The 21,320-nt window shown below is 35.6% G+C and overlaps 1 protein-coding gene across 1 annotated transcript; it reads left to right on the top strand.

The window, feature by feature from the left end:
- Positions 1 to 214: 214 nt before the first annotated feature.
- Positions 215 to 21,319, top strand: LOC123322639 (puromycin-sensitive aminopeptidase). The gene is made up of 8 exons (XM_044910597.1): positions 215 to 713; positions 7,792 to 8,504; positions 18,431 to 18,787; positions 18,970 to 19,241; positions 19,337 to 19,577; positions 19,634 to 19,820; positions 20,373 to 20,744; positions 20,806 to 21,319. The coding sequence occupies exons 1-8, from the start codon at positions 270 to 272 to the stop codon at positions 21,133 to 21,135; spliced, it is 2,916 nt and encodes a 971-aa protein (XP_044766532.1). The 5' UTR covers positions 215 to 269; the 3' UTR covers positions 21,136 to 21,319.
- The last annotated feature ends 1 nt before the right edge of the window (position 21,320 follows it).

Raw genomic sequence — 21,320 nt, 5'->3', positions numbered from 1 at the left:
ATGCGATTTTTAAATCAGAGAACTTAAAATAGATTTTTTTTCGAAGTGCAATACATTATTGAACCTGAAGATCCTTGTCTGCTCTTCCCAGCTTGGTGAGCAATGTTGGCTAAATATAGAGCATATAGGGAAGATAGGCAATCCACTATAGACGCAATGACGAAATCGCGTATAAAGGATAGCATACGGAGGTCAGCGAATGCGAGTGATCTTCACTCCACGTGCTTCGCGACTCGGATCAAAAGTCTTTTTTTAGGCCGTACCAAAAAATGTTTTTGTTCAGGCGGCAGGTGTCAACAACCTTCACATCAAAAAACCATTTAGTCAGCGTGAGTTGTCAAATAAAAAGTGCTTCCAGACCGAAGTCGATATTTTCGTTTAGTAACATTTTCAGTCACAACCTATTCGAGGATGTACCGTTAGCGCCGTTGCGTTACGCCCCTCGCTCCCCGCTCACCCGTTTCTCACAATATTCGGTTGCTGTGTCAGTGGGACGGAGCAGCTCATATCGTAACCGTTTGACGCGATCCAGTTGTGAACTTATCCAGAAGAGGTGTAATTATACGAGTGCGACATCGAAAGGGTTTAAAATGTGCGATAAAAAAACATTTCAGAGACTCCCCAAGACCGTCCGACCGACCCATTACGACCTTAGTCTTGCGCCCGATTTGAAAAAACTGATTTTCCAAGGTGATGTTGTCATCGAAATTGAGGTAGGTCGATGTAACATATGCCGGTTGTGTTTATGTTAATTTTAAATCGCAGCAGCTAGTTTCATTTAACCGTTAATCGATACACCCTGCTCGTGTTTCCAACACGATTCCTCTCTTATGCTCTAATCAGCACGATAATGTTCGGGAAATCCCTTAACATGAATGATTTTAGTGGCAACTCGTTTCATTATATACATATATTATAAATATTTTCCATTTGAAATTCAATGCACGTAGAAATAAATTGTGTAACAACAAACAACTTATACCGTATATTATAGGTACCCATATAACGATTTTTCCAATACGTTAGATGAGGTCGTAGTTAAACAATAGGTATATGTCCCCTTGAATTTCATTATTTTTTATGGTAATTCCTTATCTAACAACACCAAGAAATTTGAATCATAAGAAAACTTCGCATAGAGTAATATTTTACAAAAAATAGGAAACAGTCCTCTCCCGTCATATTTATTCTGACCACAACATCAAAATCAAAGATACTCTCCTATGGTACAAGATATCAAACTGACGAAACTGAGAAAATTAACGTGGGAAATTCCTTCTGATGTACATAACGTGGAATCATGTACCTACGAAAGAATATCATTTTCCTTTCAGGTGAAAAGATTTCAGGAAACAAATTAGTAATGGAATCGAATGAATTTTGATTCATTATATTTCAATAAATGCGAATTTTGCTTCAAAGAGGCGTTGATATATCAATGTTACGGCTAAAGATAGGTGTGAACATAAACTTAAGATTAGCCGGCTAAACTTAGGTTTAGCTTCGGGTATTTGCTAATGTTAGTTTCTTCTATCTTTAGCCGGCTAAACTTAAGTGTAACCACATCCCATCGGCTAAAAATGTAGAAGGCTTGAGGGGCGCAAATTTTCGGCAATTAAAAAAATGTAAAGAAATAGTAATACGAGTATGAACAAACTATTAATGCAAAGCATTTTTTGTATAAATTTCACATATTTTGATAGCAGAAAAGCATTCTGTTAAGCAGTTGAGAAATTGGAGAATGAACATATATTTGTTTCAACTGTGTCTCAACGAATTCTCATTGACGAATCTAAAATCTAAACGCTTGATGACAAAATTCATGACATGCTATTTTGAGCGTGAGGGAAAACTGTAGTGTTAATGATTATTTTTCATCTTGTTATTATTCATAATTTGAGGGGAATTGAATGAGCAGGAGATAATGAAGACCAAAATGAAGCCGCGAACTTCTTCATCAAAATACCAAAGGTTAAATTCTAGAAAAATATAAGTAGATGTACCGTATCCGTATCTTGTTTGTAGTTAACCGGACTATTTGGCTCAAAAATTATAGAGTTAACTATATAATCTTTGATTTGGCTGATAAGCTTTACGATTAATGCACTTGTATCCCCCGGGATGATTCATCAAGGATGGCGACAGGTCATATTTTGGAACCCGTATGTTCAATGACTCGGGAAGAAATTTTTAACAAAATCAGGTAGAGAAAGTGTTGGTTGGAAAGAAATTGCAACGTTAGAAACTATAGTTCCTATTTCGTAATTTTTCCATAAACCCAATTATTGAATGGTAGGGAAAATATACTTTTGTATACGGAAAAAATTTTCTATGTCTAATATCTCATTTTCTTGTGGGGTCCATTGAATACATTTTTAGCCGTTCCGCTTTGGGTAATGTGCACATTAGCCGGCTAAAGATGAAATGCCCTGACGCATATGAATATTTTATCGAACTTTAGCCGATCCTCGAATATAAACCTAAGTTTAGCCTGCTGAGTTTATGCTCACACCTATCTTTAGCCGTAACATCAACACTCAACAGGGTGTCCCTAAGAATCCTAAGTGTCGAAATGAAAAAAATTAAATATATATGTATACGGAGTAAGTCCTTGACTCGTACAAAAATTTTAACAGTAGATTCTTGAGGTCAAAAGGAACACTTTTTCCTTTTCCTATGTCATTTTTTCCGATTCGGCCCTGATGAAAAGATTAGCCTTCAGAATAACAAGTTGAATCTATGACTCTACACATATAGACACCTTGAATTTTTACCACACAATTATAATTTTGACCAATTAAAAATTAACACTCAGCAGTATGACAATCGATTAACTATACAAACTTGAAACTTTTAAAAGATAATAATTTCTTTTCAATGGTAACTTAGTTTTTGCAATAACATGTGGAACGGAACGAACATGGGAGAGACATCCTTAAATTTTACATTACAAAAGATTTTCAAACTGTTGGTAAAATGTTCTTGCTCTAGCTATTTTTCTCGAAAGTCAATTTTTCCTGTGGCGTCCAAAATTGGTGGAGAAACCCTTACGATATCTTGGAATCTCCACCACTGGCCCTGTCCAATGAATTCGAATATGGTACAAAAAAGAAACTATTAACAATAGAAATCTGTATATACAAAAGCTCAGACTAGTAGTTCAAATGTTTCCTAGGATAATAACTAAAAAATAAAAAACCCTGTGTCTCAAAAACGAACGCCTGGTGGAGCGAAAAATGGAATACAAAAAAAATGTCAACATTTAGGAAGACCCCGTGTATTTTTGAAAGCAAAATATCTCGCTAAATATTTGTTGGACAATATGGACTCTACGGAGTCAATTGAGAATGTCATTCGTATTTGAAATAACAAAGTTGTTTTTATTCCACCTTATATTCAACATTTATTGATTTATCTCGACATTTATACAGGGTGATTCATATCTATTGGGACATAGGCTAAGGGCAGATTGTTTGGACTAAAATATGACAATAGGACCAAATATACCTCAATAAAATATTACTGTGGAAAAATATAGAGGGCGTTAATGTTGAATTCTTTATAAGGGGGCAGAGTAATATTTTCTTCGACGTTCGAAAGTGCTTTATTAAAAGAATTAGAAAAGACATAGAAGTCGGAGGAGGCCACGTAGAACATTTAATTTAAGTTTATTCTTTTTATGTTACATTGTTTTTAATTATGCTTTATCGTCGAAATGAATAAATTAAATAAATAAATCGTTACTTCAAATCCCCTTCCGATGCTCTGAACTGTTAAATTGTGTTTTTCTCAAAAACGGATGAAAAAATATACAGTGAAATTATTAGCAGAAAAGGAAAAAAAATTCAACTTTAACGCCCTCTATCTTTTTCCACAGCAATATTTTATTGAGGTATATTTGGTCCTATCGCCATATTTTGGTCCAAACAATCTGCCCTTAGCCTATGTTCCAATAGTTATGAATCACCCTGTACATCTACATACTTAATTTCCGAAATTAACAAAATATCAAAATTTGGTTATATCTTAAAAGCACATGAATTTATCGAAGCATGGTTTTCACTTATGGAAGTTTTCACTAAAATAGAGATCGAGAGTCTTTCAAACATTCTTGTCTATCTGGCCTCGAACTACTAGTACTAGAAGTACCAGAAACAGCCAAAGTCAAGCAATTTGGGGCAATTATATAGAGATATAAATCAATAAAAAGATCTCGAACTTCGATGAAATTTGATTAAAACAAATCCGACAATGAACTTCTGAGCTCTGCCCCTACGGACTTGTGGGTTGGAAACCGAGGAAAAACCAGTAAAACATCCTACCTATATGATATTATACATCATTTTGAAGGGAAAAAATAACGACTTCAACGAAGAAATAAAATACAGGGTGTTCCATTGAAAAAATATAGGTTTGTGTCGTATGTTCAGAACCATACACCGAAAAAAAAAATTGAGTACGCCACTGAATTCTACGCAGAATACTGGATATAGTCTGATAAGACGAAGTTTTCAGCTCAGCATTATTTCTATTAATTTCGGAGATAATTTTTCTAGGTATTCCAAATCGAAGCTAAAAAATTGGCCTTGCAAGCTATTTTCAACTGCACCTGTCACGCGTTTGAATGAATGGAAAATTAATCCATATACCAGGACCTTTCTCGGAACTTGCCGGTGGACACGCAAGCTCGGATTATTATGAGGGTTGAGAATTGAGGAACAAAAAAATGCTGCGAATTTTAATTAGAGGTTATTACAAAAATTTTCGAAATGTATTCCGAGAAATATTCTATTTCCAAAATGAAATTTTGAAAAAACCTATTTCAGTAGTTTTTATAATAATCTACTTTTTTTTATACTAATCGACTCAAGAACCTTTAAAAAAAGATAAGGTCGTCGAAAATTATTATATCTTCCAGGAAAATAATTTCAAATGTTGGCAATTTTTTGAAAATATTGCAGAGGCAAATCCTCATTTGCTAATGAGCGTTGTTTAATCCAGAATCAACAAAACGAAAAAAACTCGAGTAATGTAAATTAAAACAGTTTTAATTATCTTAATCAAGCCATACATGCAGTCGCTTAAAAAACTGTCTACAAATTCACGCTCAACATCAAAATTATAGTAGATAATATATTCCGATTAAATGATTGTCCTTCCGACAACTTGAACACGTGCGTTACAATTTTGCTTTAACGAGTAAACAATGTTGAACACACGATATACCGAGAAACGGAAAGCATATGATTAGGAACTTGCCACCGAGGAGCTTATTTAGCCTCCGGTTCATTATTCCAAGAGATTATCTTGTTCAATCACTTCCTGAAAAGTGACTACCATATTATTCATGAAGAATCAGTTTTTGATTCAGTTATAAGAAAAGATTTCGAGCAATACGAACAATTTTCAGACTGGGGTACGGAGTGGAAAAGAATTTAATTACTGTTCTGAAGATGATCGGAAATATTAACCTTAACATTACTTTCGAAAATTTCTTTTTCTTTAATCCCTTAGCCTCATCCAACTTCCGTTTGTCAAATGGAAACATAGGTATAACATGTGTGGACTCGATAGAATGATCAGGGAGAATGGAATTCCACCATAATCTTTGTTTTTATTTAATTATGTGGTTATCAGAAGAAACACAAAAGTTTCATGACAAAAATGAAAGTCAATAGCCAATAACAAATCGATTTGAATTATTAGAAGCTAATATTATAAATTAAACTTTTATTATGCAAATGGAAATCTGCATTCCACTGCAACGATTCTTATTACCAGCATTTTGTATGAACCGGAGAAATTGAAACTTCAAAACATGAGTTTGAATGGCGAACTGCTTTTGAAAACACGAATGCAGAGCTTGGGGAGAAGATTTTCAGGCACTCTAAATTCCAATTGCATTAGTACATATAATCTTCTAAAAACCACTTTTCTATATACGGAGATGGTGAAATGCAACAGTAAAATAACTTTAGTACTGCCACTTTCAGAAATTAGTTATTTTGAAGCCCAACAGGATTGACCAGAGACTGCTATTTGTTTTCTTTATGTTTATTAATAAAGACATGTGTTATAAACTTCTTTGTTTAGTTAATTCTGGCCTCTGTGAACTCAAAACTTATGATTTGATAATGCATGGTTTTTCATCAGGCTCAGCAGAAAGAGCACATCCCTATCTCCCTATGGGAGAGCGCCCAACAAAGTAGCGTAACACTGACATGGCCCATACAAGACAAATGCTATGCAAAATAATAACTGAAACTTCACTTAGACGTGCGATATCTGAAAATAAGTAAGGCATTCGACTCGATGAATCGGAGAGCGCTATGGAAAATCATGGCACGTCTTGGAGTACCCGAAAAATTCTTAGCAGTGTGTAAAAGCCTTCATACCAACAACACCGCTAGAATACAGCATAATGCTTCTACAACCGACCATTTCTCAACCAAGTCTGGAATAAAACCAGGCTGCGTATTAGCGCCTTTACTGTTCAATATTTTCGCCATAGCTGTATCGATAATTGCTGACATGAGTATGCCCGTAAGAGGTGTTGGGATAAGATTCAGATTTGATGGAGTCCTGTTTAACCTGAAGCGCCTCAGAGCAAAAACCCGTACCAAGTTTATCACTGAACTTCAATATGCAGACGACTGTTCACTTATCGCTAGCAGCTCAGAGGATCTACAGATAATGTTGGACACTTATAAACATATACATACGCAGCTTTAGGCCTTAGACTCAATATCGACAAAACCAAAATCCTGGTAAGTCCGCCAGAAAGCCTTCAAACAGATATCAGCCTGGAGAATGAAACTCTAGAACAGGTCGAGCAGTTCAAATACTTGGGAAGCTTCATAAATATTAGGGCTAACCTTGACACGGAAATACAAAACCGTATCAATTCGGCATCACGGGCATTCTGGAAGCTAAAGGACAGAGTGTTTCAAAATCACGACCTCAATCTGAAGACCAAGACAGCTGTTTACAAAGCAGTGGTCCTCCAAACGCTTCTTTACGGAAGCGAAAGCTGGATGCCCTACAGGCGACATATTAAACAGCTTGAACAAACGCAACAACGTCATCTAAGACAGATATGCACATCAGATGGTTCCACAAAGTTTCGAATGCAGAAGTCTTGCAACGCGCGAGTTGTACAACCATTGAGACTCAAGTAACGAGGATCCGACTCAGATGGAGCGGCCACATTCTGAGGATGCAAGACACATGACTCGCCAAAAATGCTCTATATGGCGAATTCACTGAGGGAGTCCGGAAACCAGGAGGCCAATATAAGCGGTTTAAGGATACACTTCATCAATCCCTAAAATCAGTTAATGCCAATCATAACTGGGAACAACTAGCGTTAGACAGGTCACAGTGGAGGTCTTTGGTACACAGTTATAATGGAGATTCAAGTAGGATACAGCGGCGGCCAGATCTGGTTGGTGACTATCCATGCCCGGAATGTGGTAGGATCTGTAGGTCACGGTTGGGTCTCTACAGTCACAGGAGAGCACACAGTCGCAATTAGCCCTGAAAAATTATAAGTCTGTTCGCACTTTTTTTTTCTTTTTGTTTTTCCCTTTTTTGGTCTTTTTGTAGATTCATTCCCGGCAACGGGATACAGCGATGAATGAATCTGAAAATTATGAATCGACTTTGTCATGTATGTGCCATGTCAGTGCTACGCTACTTTGGTGGACGCTCCCACTAATGTATTTGATTCAAATAATTTCTTATCATTATTATGATTCTACTTGTCATGCTTAAACTATTTGTTTTTGATAGGTCATCGAACCAGTCAAAGACATAATCCTCAACGCGCTCAACCTCTGCATAAAAACTGTCGAAATCGCAGATAAGAAAAATTCCCAAACCGCCGAGAAGGTGTCTATCCTTCCAGAGGAGGAGATTGCAAAGTTGAGCTTCGCCGAACCCGTTCAGCCTGGACAACACCAACTCAAAATCGTCTTCCAGGGCACTTTGAACGACAAGATGAAAGGCTTTTACAGAAGCAAATACACCAGTCCCTCTGGGGAAGAAAAGTACGCAGCCGTAACCCAGTTTGAACCAACTGACGCTCGACAATGCTTCCCTTGTTGGGACGAGCCAGCCCTCAAGGCCACTTTCAACATCAAACTGACCGTGCCGAAGGATCTGACGGCTTTATCTAATATGCCAGTTGTGCACTCATCTGAGCATGGGGACACCATCACCTACACCTTTGAGAAATCGCCGATAATGTCGACCTATCTGGTTGCAGCAGTTGTTGGAGAATACGACCACATCGAAGGTAAATCCGATGATGGGGTTCTTGTTAGGGTTTATACACCTAAGGGGAAGAAGGAGCAGGGTAGATTCGCCTTGGAAGTTGCGACCAAGGTGCTTCCTTATTATAAATATTACTTCAACATCGCTTATCCCCTGCCGAAAATCGATTTGATTGCAATTGCCGATTTCAGCGCTGGTGCCATGGAAAATTGGGGACTCGTCACTTACAGGTAAGATTGTCATTTCCTCCGGTTCGTTGCTTATATGAATACATACTCGAACGCGTTTCTCGGTAAGGGGACATTCACAATGAATTAACTCTAACCTAAACGTAAAGTTAACGTAATTCGTAGGGTGGTCACAATGCAAACGTAACTTCGACTTACGAAATGTCAAAACTTTATCAACTGTCAAATATCAATTCATGTTTCAAGGATTAATAAAATGACTATCGCAATATTTTGATATTTCTTCTATGATTATTTTTATTAAAACCGTGTTTAGGAAGGAGATGTTGTGATGCTGATTGCAATCAACATTATTAAACGAAAACAACAGGGATGTCTTCCAAACTTAAAAAAGTCATCTTACTTATAAAAATAATGCGCGTTCAAAAAATTTGTCTTCAAGAAGGCGGTGGAGTTTTGAAGGAATATATCTATTTGGTGTATAAACCATAGACATAGAGAATGGACTGAGCAATACCCGCATGAAAATGTCTACTCTGTAGAAAGAGACAACGCTATGACGCTGCCAAGAAGATGTAGCTATGCTATGCCCGCATGTTCGGTTGTCTCTTACATTTTTCTGCCATATTTACTGCAGAGCTGAATAATGATCAGTCCATTATCTAACTCTGAGCATTCCCTTTCCTGTGCGTGAAATAGGGCCAAAAAAGTGACAAGGATAAACTGAACATCAGTTCAGCTACTTGTCCTTTTCTAGAATTTTGATTGGTCCACACTCACGTCTATGTCAACAGAAAAGAGACAGGTATTGGGATGACGATCATTTCTCTCTCTCTCTATAACATAGCCAATTTCATGCTGGTTTGGCTCAGACCATGTCTCTATGGTCTTAGTAAAAACGTATCGCTTAGTAGTGATTAAGCGAAGAGTAAAAATATGTTAATATATACAGGGTGAGTCTTTCACTCGTACAAATATTTCAACAGTAGATTCTTGAGGTCAATAGAAACACTTTTTTACCAAACCTTTTTTCGATTTGGTCCTGATAAAAATATATAGCCATTTAAGGTTCTCATAATGAGCTGTGCTACCGCTGGAGAAAAAAAATTTTCTTCAGAATAACTAGCTAAATCTGTGACACTAAACATATGTGAATCTTTTAAACAGAGTTGTATTCAGCTAAAGTACTCAATTTGTCAAATTTCACAGATACTTTTTAATTTTTGAATATCAATTACTCGAAAACTGCGCATTATACGAGAAAATATGAGGAATACTTTCATTCTACAAAACGTTCAAATATTAATTAGATAGTTTCTAACTTAGTTTTAAGAGTTAGGTTCTTTGAATTTTGGTATTTTTATGGTGCGTAATGGTCATAATGAGAAAATTGGAAGACGTGGGTCATATCTTGTACTGAAAAAAGATTCATCAAATAAATGAAAAACTATATTCCGAAATTCATTCCATTCGATAAAACCGTTTTTGAGATAAAAATAACATTTTTCGCGACCTCTTAATAATAGCACTGTTTAACGTACACGAAAATAGCTGTTAATGAACCCTTTTATTGGTTAATTTCCTATTAATGCATTATTGTCATGGGTAATCGAACATAGAAGTATTGAGCAGCTTCCCAAATAATTATTTCATTTGTATGTCGCATTGATTTTCGTAGTACCTAGAGGGTGAATTGAGAAGAGATGAATTGTGGAGATTGCAGAAAAATTATGATGGTTAGAGAGTAATCAATATATCTATACATGTACTACAACTCCAGCTTCTACCAGCTCCACACATTCTTTAACAGATATTATAGGGAACGATATCAATGTGATTTACTCAAAATGTCACAACTCGAATATGCCCTCTATGGATTTCTGGAATTGTTCGATCGGCCGCATAAATATCAACATTCCGATGTGAACATAGAAAATTTATGGGGCGTCAAATTTGACTAGGTATCGATAGAAAATTTTTGCAATCAAGAATTCACATTCAATTCAAAATGTGGTCGGCGGAAAAATCTTGTAATCAATTCGTTTATTAATTGAGCGATTAATGATCTCGAACATTAACGTGCTCGCTTCGCTCACACATTAAAATATCTCAATCATTAATCGACCATAAAAACTATTTTTTATGGTTATTCAACACCCTGTATCTTTTAAACCGAGTCTATTCGGAAGAAATGGTAAAGGAAAAAAGTGTTTCTATTGGTCTCAAGAATCTATACTGTTAAGATATTTGTACGAGTCAAAGACTCACCCTGTATATGACATGATCTCCAGCATAATTTTCAATATAAAACCTTTTAATGATAAATTATTACTAGGGTCCGACCGAAACTAGTTTTTACGGCCAAAACCGAAACCGAATTTCGGCTACGGTCTCAGTTTCGGCCGAAAACGAAACCGAAACTTCAATAATGCCATGTTTTCGTGGAAGAAAATTCATCATAATCAGTCATTATTTTTCAGTTACATAATAATAATCTCGATAATCTGATCTTAAAACTGATAATCAATATAAATAAATAAACATATAATTTTTTTTTGAATCCAGTGAATAATTTGTGGTTTTAAAAAAATGTCGAAATGAAATGAGTAATTCCTTCCATATCTTTCCAATTTCATTAAACTTCGAATTACACACACTAGTGGAAAACATGAAATGAAGAATGCAAACAGAAATATTTTTTCTCAATATTTTTAATTGTACGAGAATATTCTTTCAACATTAGGAAAAGAGAATATCTTCTAAATTTTGCTCATTTTGATGACTATCTTGTCAATGAACCAAAGTTAACTCAGAAAGCCGATCAAAAAAGCTATAGAGATCTTTATTCAACGTTATTTAACGACAACCAGGTTGCAAATCTGCTATTGACGACAACGTGAATGATATTGTAGATTTTATTTCATATACATGATGTGAATGAAACCAATAGAAAATAAGACTTTTGTCTTCGTCTTCTTCTATCGTTTCGAGATACTGTTGTGATTTATAGGTCATGATAGCCGTACCGAAATTTAACAGCAAACAGCACTAATGGAAAGTTCGCTCTGCCAAGACCAGTCAAGCAAATGATTCGATATCATCCAGCGAGGACAATTACAATGAGCGCATACGCGATGAATAACGAAAGAGTAACAATTCTATGTATAACCCTTAGCAGCGCAGCTGCACCGAACTAAGTTTCGGTTACGGCTGTAGTTTCGGCTGGATTTTGGCCGAAAACGAAACTGAGTCGAAACCTGCTTTTTTGGCCGAAACTAGGCCGAAACCGAAAACGAAACCGAAAGTTCGGTCGGACCCTAATTATTACCTGATTTACTACAAAAATGTGATTGTAGAAGCTAAGCGTTACGTTAAAGTACAGCTTGACGACAATTTTTTTTCAACTCACGTTATAATCCAATTGAATAATCAAATTGTGACATTGCACTTTCATGTAAAACAAACAACTTAACGTTTTACGTGGAAATTGCATACCTACTTCATTTTCAATGGGCCCTTAGTATGAAAATTCTCGTTTTGTTTATTACGTACGATAACGTCATACTTTGGCTGACTGACATTCAGTTATAACGATCGTAAATATAAATCTAATCCAAAGGTTGATATCCATATTATTAGGAATTTCAAAACGGTTGAAAAAAAATAACATATTTCATTCGGAGGAGGCTCGCCTTCAATTACCAACACATACTCGCCATGAAAAAAGTGAAACTTCTCCTCCTCTGACATAAAACACTATTTATCCCGAGTAAAAACTATCGCTAAAATGATAAAATTTCGTATGAGTTATTTAACAGCGAAATGTTTAACTTTTGGAATAAAATCGTCGAAAATTCAGGAACGCAAAGATTCTAAGATGAATTTCCAAAAAATGTTACAACGGGAAATATGTATTATAATATTTTCAACTTTTTTCTGCATTTTCGTGTTTGGACACGAAACTTTTCAGTTCATTTTTTATTGTTATTTAATTCACTAACATAATAAATGCAAATTCTAGAGAAGAGGATTGAATATTTGTTATTCTAAAAATACAAATATCTCAAGGGACGTTTTTGATTTTCGAAGATTTGGAAAGTTCACAAAACGCACTTGCTTTAGGATCGAAAAAATATCGGTTTCGCTTGAAATATCCATAATCATCGAATTGTTATATCCTTTTTAAATACCCATTATAACTGTGGAATACAATGAAAATATTCCGTTCAAATTTTATGGAAGGGTGCATTCCTATTTCATTCAGAAGCAAACATTTCGGTACACCTTGAACCAAGGTCTTGGCAGACCGGTTTTTTTCCTATTCTGAAATAGAACGCAAATTCTTTCCACTGGCTTTTCTCGCAACATATAAAACTCGAGCAAGCGTTTAACGCGAATTTACGTCATCGAAGTATAGTATGGCAAGTTGGAAAGGTATCTACTACAAACACAGACAACAATCCGCTTTTTTTATGTTTGGATTATGTATCGGCCGGTACCGTTAATTATGCAAATGAAAGGCTTTTATCCCCACATTTCGCTCATTTTTTAAGTACGTAAATCGTGAATGATCGTGTGCGGGGACGTATTCAGAATTTACTGCTTTTTAATTAAAAGAACATAACGATACTGTTCAATATCGATTCCTCCCGATTTTTATGCATTTTTCTTTTGAAATGAACCGAAGATTTTCTACAGAGTGTCTCATTTAAAAGTGTCCACCCCCGATAACTCAACAACGAATCAGAATTTCGGACAGGTCGATTTTTGATGACAGGAAGACATGATCTGGGATACAAAGCTTTACTGTTTGTTAAAAATTATTTTTTCCTTCAATATAAATTATACGATCAATTAGTTTCATTTAGTTTTATCGATATCATAATTCCATAAAAAAGACCCTGTGACTTTGTGAATATTCACTTATAAGAACACTAACTGCAGGTTCATACAAATTTGAATCCATGCATACATTTGTGCTACAAAACCACCCAGTTTCCCTATTCAAATTCCTGATGGGGTTGCAACTCTCCGGAGGGGTTGCTAGTAGAAACAAGCTTCGTATCCCAGATAATGTCATATCATAAAAAATCGATCTGTCTGAGTTTTTTCACAAATTCTGATTCGTTGTTGAGTTATTGAGGGTAGACACTTTTAACACCCTGTATATATTCATATTATATTATTTTACTCCTAGTTCATAAAGGAAATGCCCAATTATCTAAAAAATATTAATCAAACCAAAGAGAGTACTGAAATATAAATTATATTTCAAATGAATCCCCTGTCGCTTCTCTATATGTCTTTACGTAATGTCAAGAAATGCTGAACGGATTTTCATGCGGTTTCCACCAATCGACAGAATGTTTCATGACGAAGTTTTATGTGTACAGGGTGGGCAAAATTGGTGATACCTGAACTACAATTTTTTAACCCAACGAGATAGAGAAAAATGAATGTTCCATTCATGTCGTCCTTTTTCGAGAAACTAATAATGCCACCAACTGCATTCCTCTATCTTCTTTTGTTTTTGAGTTAAAGGCCAAAATTTTAATTTGGGCGATTTCAACTTTGGTCATTATCTTTTTTTGTGCTAGGATGTTGAAATGAAGACACAATACAGACACTTTTTTGATAGCAATATAGTGGCTTACTATGATTTTTTCCTACAGGATTATTTGCTGAGATATAACATAAAGTTGTGTTTTTTCTCATGAAAACAGTAGTTTAAAATGACTTAGAAAGAAGCGCCATTTTTTTACCGTTTCAGAAATATATTATACATCACCCTCAGTCTTTCTAAGTCATTTTAAACCACTGTTTTCATAAAAAAAAAAATACATCTTTATGTTATAGCTCAGCAAATATACCTGTTGGGAAAAATCATAGTACGCCACTGGATTGCTACCAAAAAAAGTGTCTGTATAATGTTTTCATTTCAACATCCTAGCTTAATGACCAAATTTTAAATTTTAATTTTGACCTATAACTCGATAACAAAAGAAGATAGAGTAATGCAGTTGATGGCATCATCAGTTTCCCGAAAAAAGACCACCGTAATGTGCCATACATTTTCCTCTATCTCGTTGGGTTGAAAAAGTTGTAATTCAGGTATCACCAATTTTGCCTACCCTGTTAGGTACTTTCCGTCTTTTATGACAGACGCTGAGTAAACTAGAAGGTAGAAAAAATTGTTCATCTATAACTTCGTAGACCTCAACATGTTCTATAAAAAGTCCTTGATATCATATATCGAGGATAAGACACAATAATCAGTTTTAACATTAGAAATTTAATAAGAATAATGTTCCATTTCAAGAGATCTTTTGACCGTCAAAAAACTCATAAATAAACTTATGAATATGACCACTTTTTTGGGTATTAATTTCTGATGAAAAATGCCCTTTACAGAATATTTCGCGAGATATGGCAGGTTGAAGAATTGCAAATTCAGGCAAGAAATTATACCTATTAACCACTTGTTGAGAAGGGGCGGAGGGACTACACGTCTGCGTGCATTTGCCAAAGTATTCAGTGCATTTAAATACTTTATTGGTCTTCCCCGCTTTCCCGCACTCATTTCAGTTTCGAAATTATCACTTTTCAACACTGATGCGGGAAGTGATACTACAGATTCTAGAATGTCTAAGAACTATTAAATAATTTCCCAACTCTTGCGTAAAATGTCTTCAGGAAAATAACGAATTCATGTTTGGTAATAATAATAATTATTTTCGACCACAGAATAACTAAATTTGAAGAATGCTTTGGTAACAACGCCAAAGATTCATCTTTATTTTCTTGTAAAAACAAAATTTTGTCAATTACTTTTTTCCAAGAATCCGGATTCTATGTCAGCTGTCTAGTACCATTGAGTCTTAATTTTATTAATGCTGAATGCTATTACGGATATTACACTCGGAGTTCACCCAAATCGTCAAAAATCGAAACGAAAGTTTACATACTTTCAAATGAAAGATAATTTGTTGACTAATCTAATCGAAGCCTTGCGATAACGGTAAAATCCAACGGAAGTGAAGGGATAAATCTTAATCGTTAATAATCTTCCCCACATGAATGACGCGAGCAATGCGTTTAAAATGAATTATATAATATATGCACTAATGAAAGACCATTTATTTTATTTTTATTATTAACAACACGAGTTCATCATGAATCTTATTCATTCATTGTTTGTAGAAAATTGCGGCAATTAAAGCCAGTATACATTCCGAACCTTAACAATCCTTGTAATAAGAATAACAATTGAAGATGATGAAGTTATGGAGACATGGATGATGACTTCTAATCGCTCATGAGCTGATATCTTAGATAAGTAGGTGAAATATAGATTTTGTTGTTTGTGCATCCATTACTTCTCATGCTGCCTTATCAGTTAACGCCTTGACGGACAGAATAAGTGTTTACTAAGACCACTCCCCCCAATGATCCTTCAAAAACTCATACACATGAGCAATTGTATCACAGTTCACAGTACAAATTATATACACTGCGCAAAAATATTAACACACATTCTGAAAATCTCAATTTTAATGAAAGTTAACTCTACATTGACTTTATAACTTATTTTTTATGTTCTCTCGGGAAGGTTTTGAACGAAACAAGACACATTAAATGGAAGAAAAATTCAGGATTTCCCCGAATCTTATGTGAAAGAAGAGAAATGAACAACTTTCAAAATAATGAAATGCTGATAAGTGATTTAATACTTTGTATTTCCACCCCTTGCGTTAATTACAGTTCGGCAACGACGGTTCATACTCAAAATGAGTGATCTTAAAATGTTCTGATCTAATCCTTCCCAGATTTCTCCGAGTTGGATTCCTAAGTCATTAAGAGTAGCTGGATGATTTTCTGAACTTCTCAGCCTTCTATTGAGGTTGTCCCAAACCTGCTCAATCGGATTTAGATCTGGACTTCTTGCTGGCCATTCCATTCGAGAGACTTCAACCTCTTCAAGGTACTCCTGAACGATGCGCGCACGATGGGGTCTGGCATTATCGTCCATAAAAATGAAATTTTCACTAATGTATGGGGCAAATGGCACAACATGCTCTTCAAGAATGTTCCTTATATACTTATCAGCATTCATAGCTCCATTATCAACGACCACTAGGTCTGTGCGAGCAGTCAAAGATATTCCACCCCATACCATAATCGATCCTCCCCCGAAACCAGTAGAATTCAGGAAATTGCACTGAGCATATCTTTCATGTGGACGTCTGTATACAAGGGAACGTCGATCACAATGGTAGAGGCAGAATCTAGACTCATCTGTGAAGAGAACTCTTTCCCAATCGGCCTCTTCCCAAAGGATATGCTCTCTCGCAAAATCCAAACGCGCTCTTCGATGGGCTGGGGTAAGAGCTGGGCCTCTTGCCGCGACACGAGGCCTTAAATCATATTCTCTGAGGCGATTTCTTATTGTCTGAGTGCTAATTTGCACCTCATGAGTTTGCTCAGGCTGAATTTGAAGGAGGCGAGCGGTTGCAAACCGTTGTCTCAACGAAGAAACTCTCAAGTAACGTTCTTGAATGGCAGTTGTTACCCGTGGTCTACCCTGTCCTGGTCTTCGGACATTCATACCTGTCTCCCTGAATCGCTGCAACATTCTGGACACACTTGTATGGGAAACTCCAAACCTTTCTGCAATTCTTGTGTATGTCCACCCTTCTTCTCGCAAATATACCGCTTGGCACATTCCTATTGGGTCAAATTGCGTGTTTCGCGTTGCATAGCGATCGAGTATAGAAAATCAAACGAAAGAAAAACTATTGATCACTAGAATTGATCGAGAACAACTGATTTTAGAATGGAGCCAATACATTCAAAATCTGATAATATCATCTTTTTTTATTCCTGCTGGGAAAAAACATCTGTATTGAAGAAAACCGTTGAAAGTGGATAACATATGCATGCATAATTCTGATAAAAATAATTATCATTGAGAACACCTTCAGTTGTAGAATAAATTTGAGATTTCCATAATGTGCGTTAATTTTTTTGCGCAGTGTATTATTAATTTTATGATATTTTAGCTAATCAGTACAACTTAAATGATATTTTAGTTGTGCTCTGATTGTGTTTTGCAAATTCTGAAGATTCTAGATCATAGTGCTTAGTCGCCGAAAGTTGTGTATTGAGATAATAAATATGAAAATTTGAAAACACAAAGTATGAACATGGTATGTAACTAAGATGTCTAAAAGCATGGTGTATGCACTCGTCAATTTTTGAATGGAACTTAGTTTCAAAAGTTGGGTTCTTTGAATTTTTGGTGTAAAGAACTGGTTTTTCAACAGCCTGTATCTTTTAAACCGAGCTGATTCGGAAAAAATGGTGAAGGAAAAAAGTGTTTCTTCTGACCTCAAGAATCTACTGTTGAAATATTTGTACGAGTCAAAGACTCACCCTGTATATTGCAACATTATTCGAATGGAATGGTACTTTTGTAGCTATCTCTCCACTTAATGACTGGTGGTTGATGGTGGCTAAGGGGTGTTTTGTTGGGATTCCGTAAAGTAGCTTTGAACTTTCTCGACAAACTCACATCAACTAAAAACCTCGTTAAGACCGACAGCCGCACAAAAAAATCGAATGTCAATTTCCGTGTTATTTATTATCGTGCGAATATTACGTTCGCCTAAAAGTATCGCCGAAATTACGGACATTTAAATTTTGCTAAATAGAAGTTGTCCGAATTATTTGAAAGAACCGTCTTCGCCTTTAAAAAATTAAGTATTGAAGTTTGAGAATTGACGAATAAAACTTAATCGTGAAACTCCAAATCTACATAGACTGCTCGAAAATTAAAGGGGATATTCGAGAAGATTCGAAGAAAACTTTGTCGAAGTTGAAAATTTTTTATTTGAATTAAACACAAGGAAACAGAGACCTCAAATCAAGAATTTATATTGACTGACCATTAAAATTATATTTTTTTCTAGGGAAACCTGCCTGCTTGTAGATTCGGAAAATACACCTGCAATAAGGAAGCAATGGATTGCTATTGTAGTAAGTCACGAGCTGGCTCATCAGTGGTTCGGAAATCTGGTCACAATGGAATGGTGGACCCACTTGTGGCTGAACGAGGGTTATGCTCAGTTCACTGAGTTCCTATGCGTCGACCATCTGTTTCCACATTACGATATTTGGAAGCAATTCGTCAGTGAAACGTACACAAAGGCTCTGGAACTAGATGGACTGAAAAATTCACATCCCATAGAAGTACCTGTCGAACATCCCAATGAGATTGATGAAATTTTTGATGACATCAGTTACAGTAAAGGTGCATCAGTGATAAGGCGAGTGATCCATCATTTTATGCCACTTTTTGCTGTTGCAAATTCATTTTGTATATCATTCAGTATTCTTCAATTAAAAGGAAATATCTAATCAAATGATTTCACTAGGCTTATATAACTATATTCTGATGCAAAACATCTGCGATATTTTTCATTCAAATACTCATCAATTATTTATACAGAATGTTGCATCATTATATTGGGGAAGAAGACTTTAGAAAAGGAATGAACCTTTATTTAACTCGACATCAGTACAAAAACACCTTCACAGAAGACCTTTGGGCAGCCTTGGAGGAGGCTAGCAAAAAGCCTGTAGGCGAAGTAATGTCAACTTGGACTAAACAAATGGGCTTCCCTGAAGTTAAAGTGTCAGTAGAGAAGAGTGATGATAAAAAAGGAGCAATTCTTAAGTTGAGCCAAAACAAATTTTCTGCTGACGGTTCTGTTCATGAAGGTGAGGAATTACAATCCTGCCCAAACTTTACAGGAAAAATGTATTGAATCTAGGTAACATAGTCCCATGAAATTCGCCATCTTTACATTTTTTAGGTAACTACCTCTGGATGATACCTATATCTGTATCTACCTCAAAGAATCCTAATAAGGAAGCAGCAAGTACAGTGCTTAAAGCTAAAGATGGAGAGCTTTTCATTGAAAATATTGATCCAGAGAAAGACTGGATCAAAGTGAATCCAGGTACAATTGGATTCTATCGAACACATTACTCACAAGATATGTTAGAAAGACTGACACCTGCATTGCAACAACAGACTTTACCACCTTTAGATAGGTCAGTATCTAAATCTATCTAATCAACATTCATTATACTAATTTATTCTCGAATAGGTTGGGCATCATAGATGATTTGTTTGCATTAGTGCAAGCTGGACATTGCAGTACTGTTCAAATCTTAACTTTATTGAAAGCTTTTGAAGATGAAACTGATTACACAGTATGGTCTTCTATCTGTGGAATTCTTGGTAAAATATCAGTTCTTCTAAGCCATACTGATTGTGAGGAAGCCTTCCAAACAGTAAGCTTTTTATATTTTATTTTGCTGTTTCAGTACTTTTCCGACATGGTTTTGAAGATATTTGTTAGATTTTTTAATATAGATATTAAGAAGGAGCTGTACCATGTTGTGCATGAGTTTGACTTAAAAAGCGGTTTTATTTGAAAAGTCAGAATATTGCCTGGTTTCAAAAAGCCAGCCTGCTTGATATGTGTCAATGTATTGATTCATAAAACAGAACAATTGACAAATGGTTGATTTTGGACTATGATAAAGATGAAATGGAGAAAAATTAAAGGCAGGCAGACAAAACTACTACGACTACCGACGACAAGCACTCCATCCGCATATCAGAAAATATGCGTTCAATATTTGTATGAAGAAGGAATTTCAATTGACGCTAAGCAATTATCATGATGAATATTGAGAATCTTAGAATGAAATGATGATGATTTTCCAAAACATTCCAATTGAATGAAAAAACACTTGGAATGATTCCTAATCAAAAAATTAGCGTAGAATTCTTACCACCAAATATGTATATACAATTTTATTAATTTATGTATATTTCAGTACCAGAGAAACTTACTCAAAAAAATTTCCACAAATCTTGGATGGGATTCTAGAGCAAGTGAAACCCATTTGGACACACTCCTAAGAGGTCTCATTTTTGGACGCCTTGCCTGGCTGGATGATGAAGAAACAACAAAAGAAGCCAGAAAGAGATTTGATGGGCATATATCTGGTAAAAAAAGGATTGCTCCCGATTTGCGAAGTGCTTGTTACAAAACTGTCTTGAGAGCAGGAGGAGAGAAAGAGTACAACTCTCTTTTGGAGTTATATAGGGCATCTGATTTGCATGAAGAAAAGGATCGCATCAGTAGATCACTAGGAGCTACCAAAGATATAAATTTGTTGAAAAAAGTGTTGGAATTTGCAATGTCGGTAAGTTCTAAGTGAGAGGTTTTATTTTAGAATTATGTAAGTTATCCAAAATTTCTTTCAGGAGGAAGTTCGATCACAGGACACGGTGTTTGTAATTATGTCTGTGGCTATAACAAAAGTGGGTAGAGATTTAGCATGGGAATTTTATAAGAACAACTGGCGTAAATTTTTGGATAGATATGATGGAGGTGGTCTTCTTACCAGATTAATAAAATTCACAACAGAAAATTACGCTAGCGAGGAAAAAGCCCGAGAGGTTGAAACCTTTTTCAGAGAACACAAGGCTCCTGGCGCCGAGCGATCTGTACAGCAAGCTGTGGAGACAATAAGGCTGAATTCTTTATGGTTGAAGAGGGACGCAGATGCGATCAAGAAGTACTTAAACTCTTAATTCCAAAGTTTGAAGCCGTACCGGTTTTGAATATGTTACTTAACGCCAGTGGCTGTACCTTATTGTTTTTATTTTTTAAGTGTGATTTATACTTAATGCCAGAGGTGTACTTATTGTTTATGTTAATTTTACATTATGTGTATAAATTATTCAATCCAATAAAACAATTATTACTCTAAAATAAT

The sequence above is a fragment of the Coccinella septempunctata genome, chromosome 1 (genome assembly GCF_907165205.1).
Source record: "Coccinella septempunctata chromosome 1, icCocSept1.1, whole genome shotgun sequence".
Classification (NCBI taxonomy): domain Eukaryota; kingdom Metazoa; phylum Arthropoda; class Insecta; order Coleoptera; family Coccinellidae; genus Coccinella; species Coccinella septempunctata.
This window is presented reverse-complemented; position numbering and strand designations above follow the sequence as displayed.

Coding starts and splice junctions, on each gene's coding strand:
- LOC123322639 (XM_044910597.1), top strand. CDS start 270: ATGTTTTTGTTCAGGCGGCAGGTGTCAACAACCTTCACATCAAAAAAC. Junction 714..7,791: donor ATGTTGTCATCGAAATTGAG/GTAGGTCGATGT, acceptor TGTTTTTGATAG/GTCATCGAACCAGTCAAAGA. Junction 8,505..18,430: donor TGGGGACTCGTCACTTACAG/GTAAGATTGTCA, acceptor ATTTTTTTCTAG/GGAAACCTGCCTGCTTGTAG.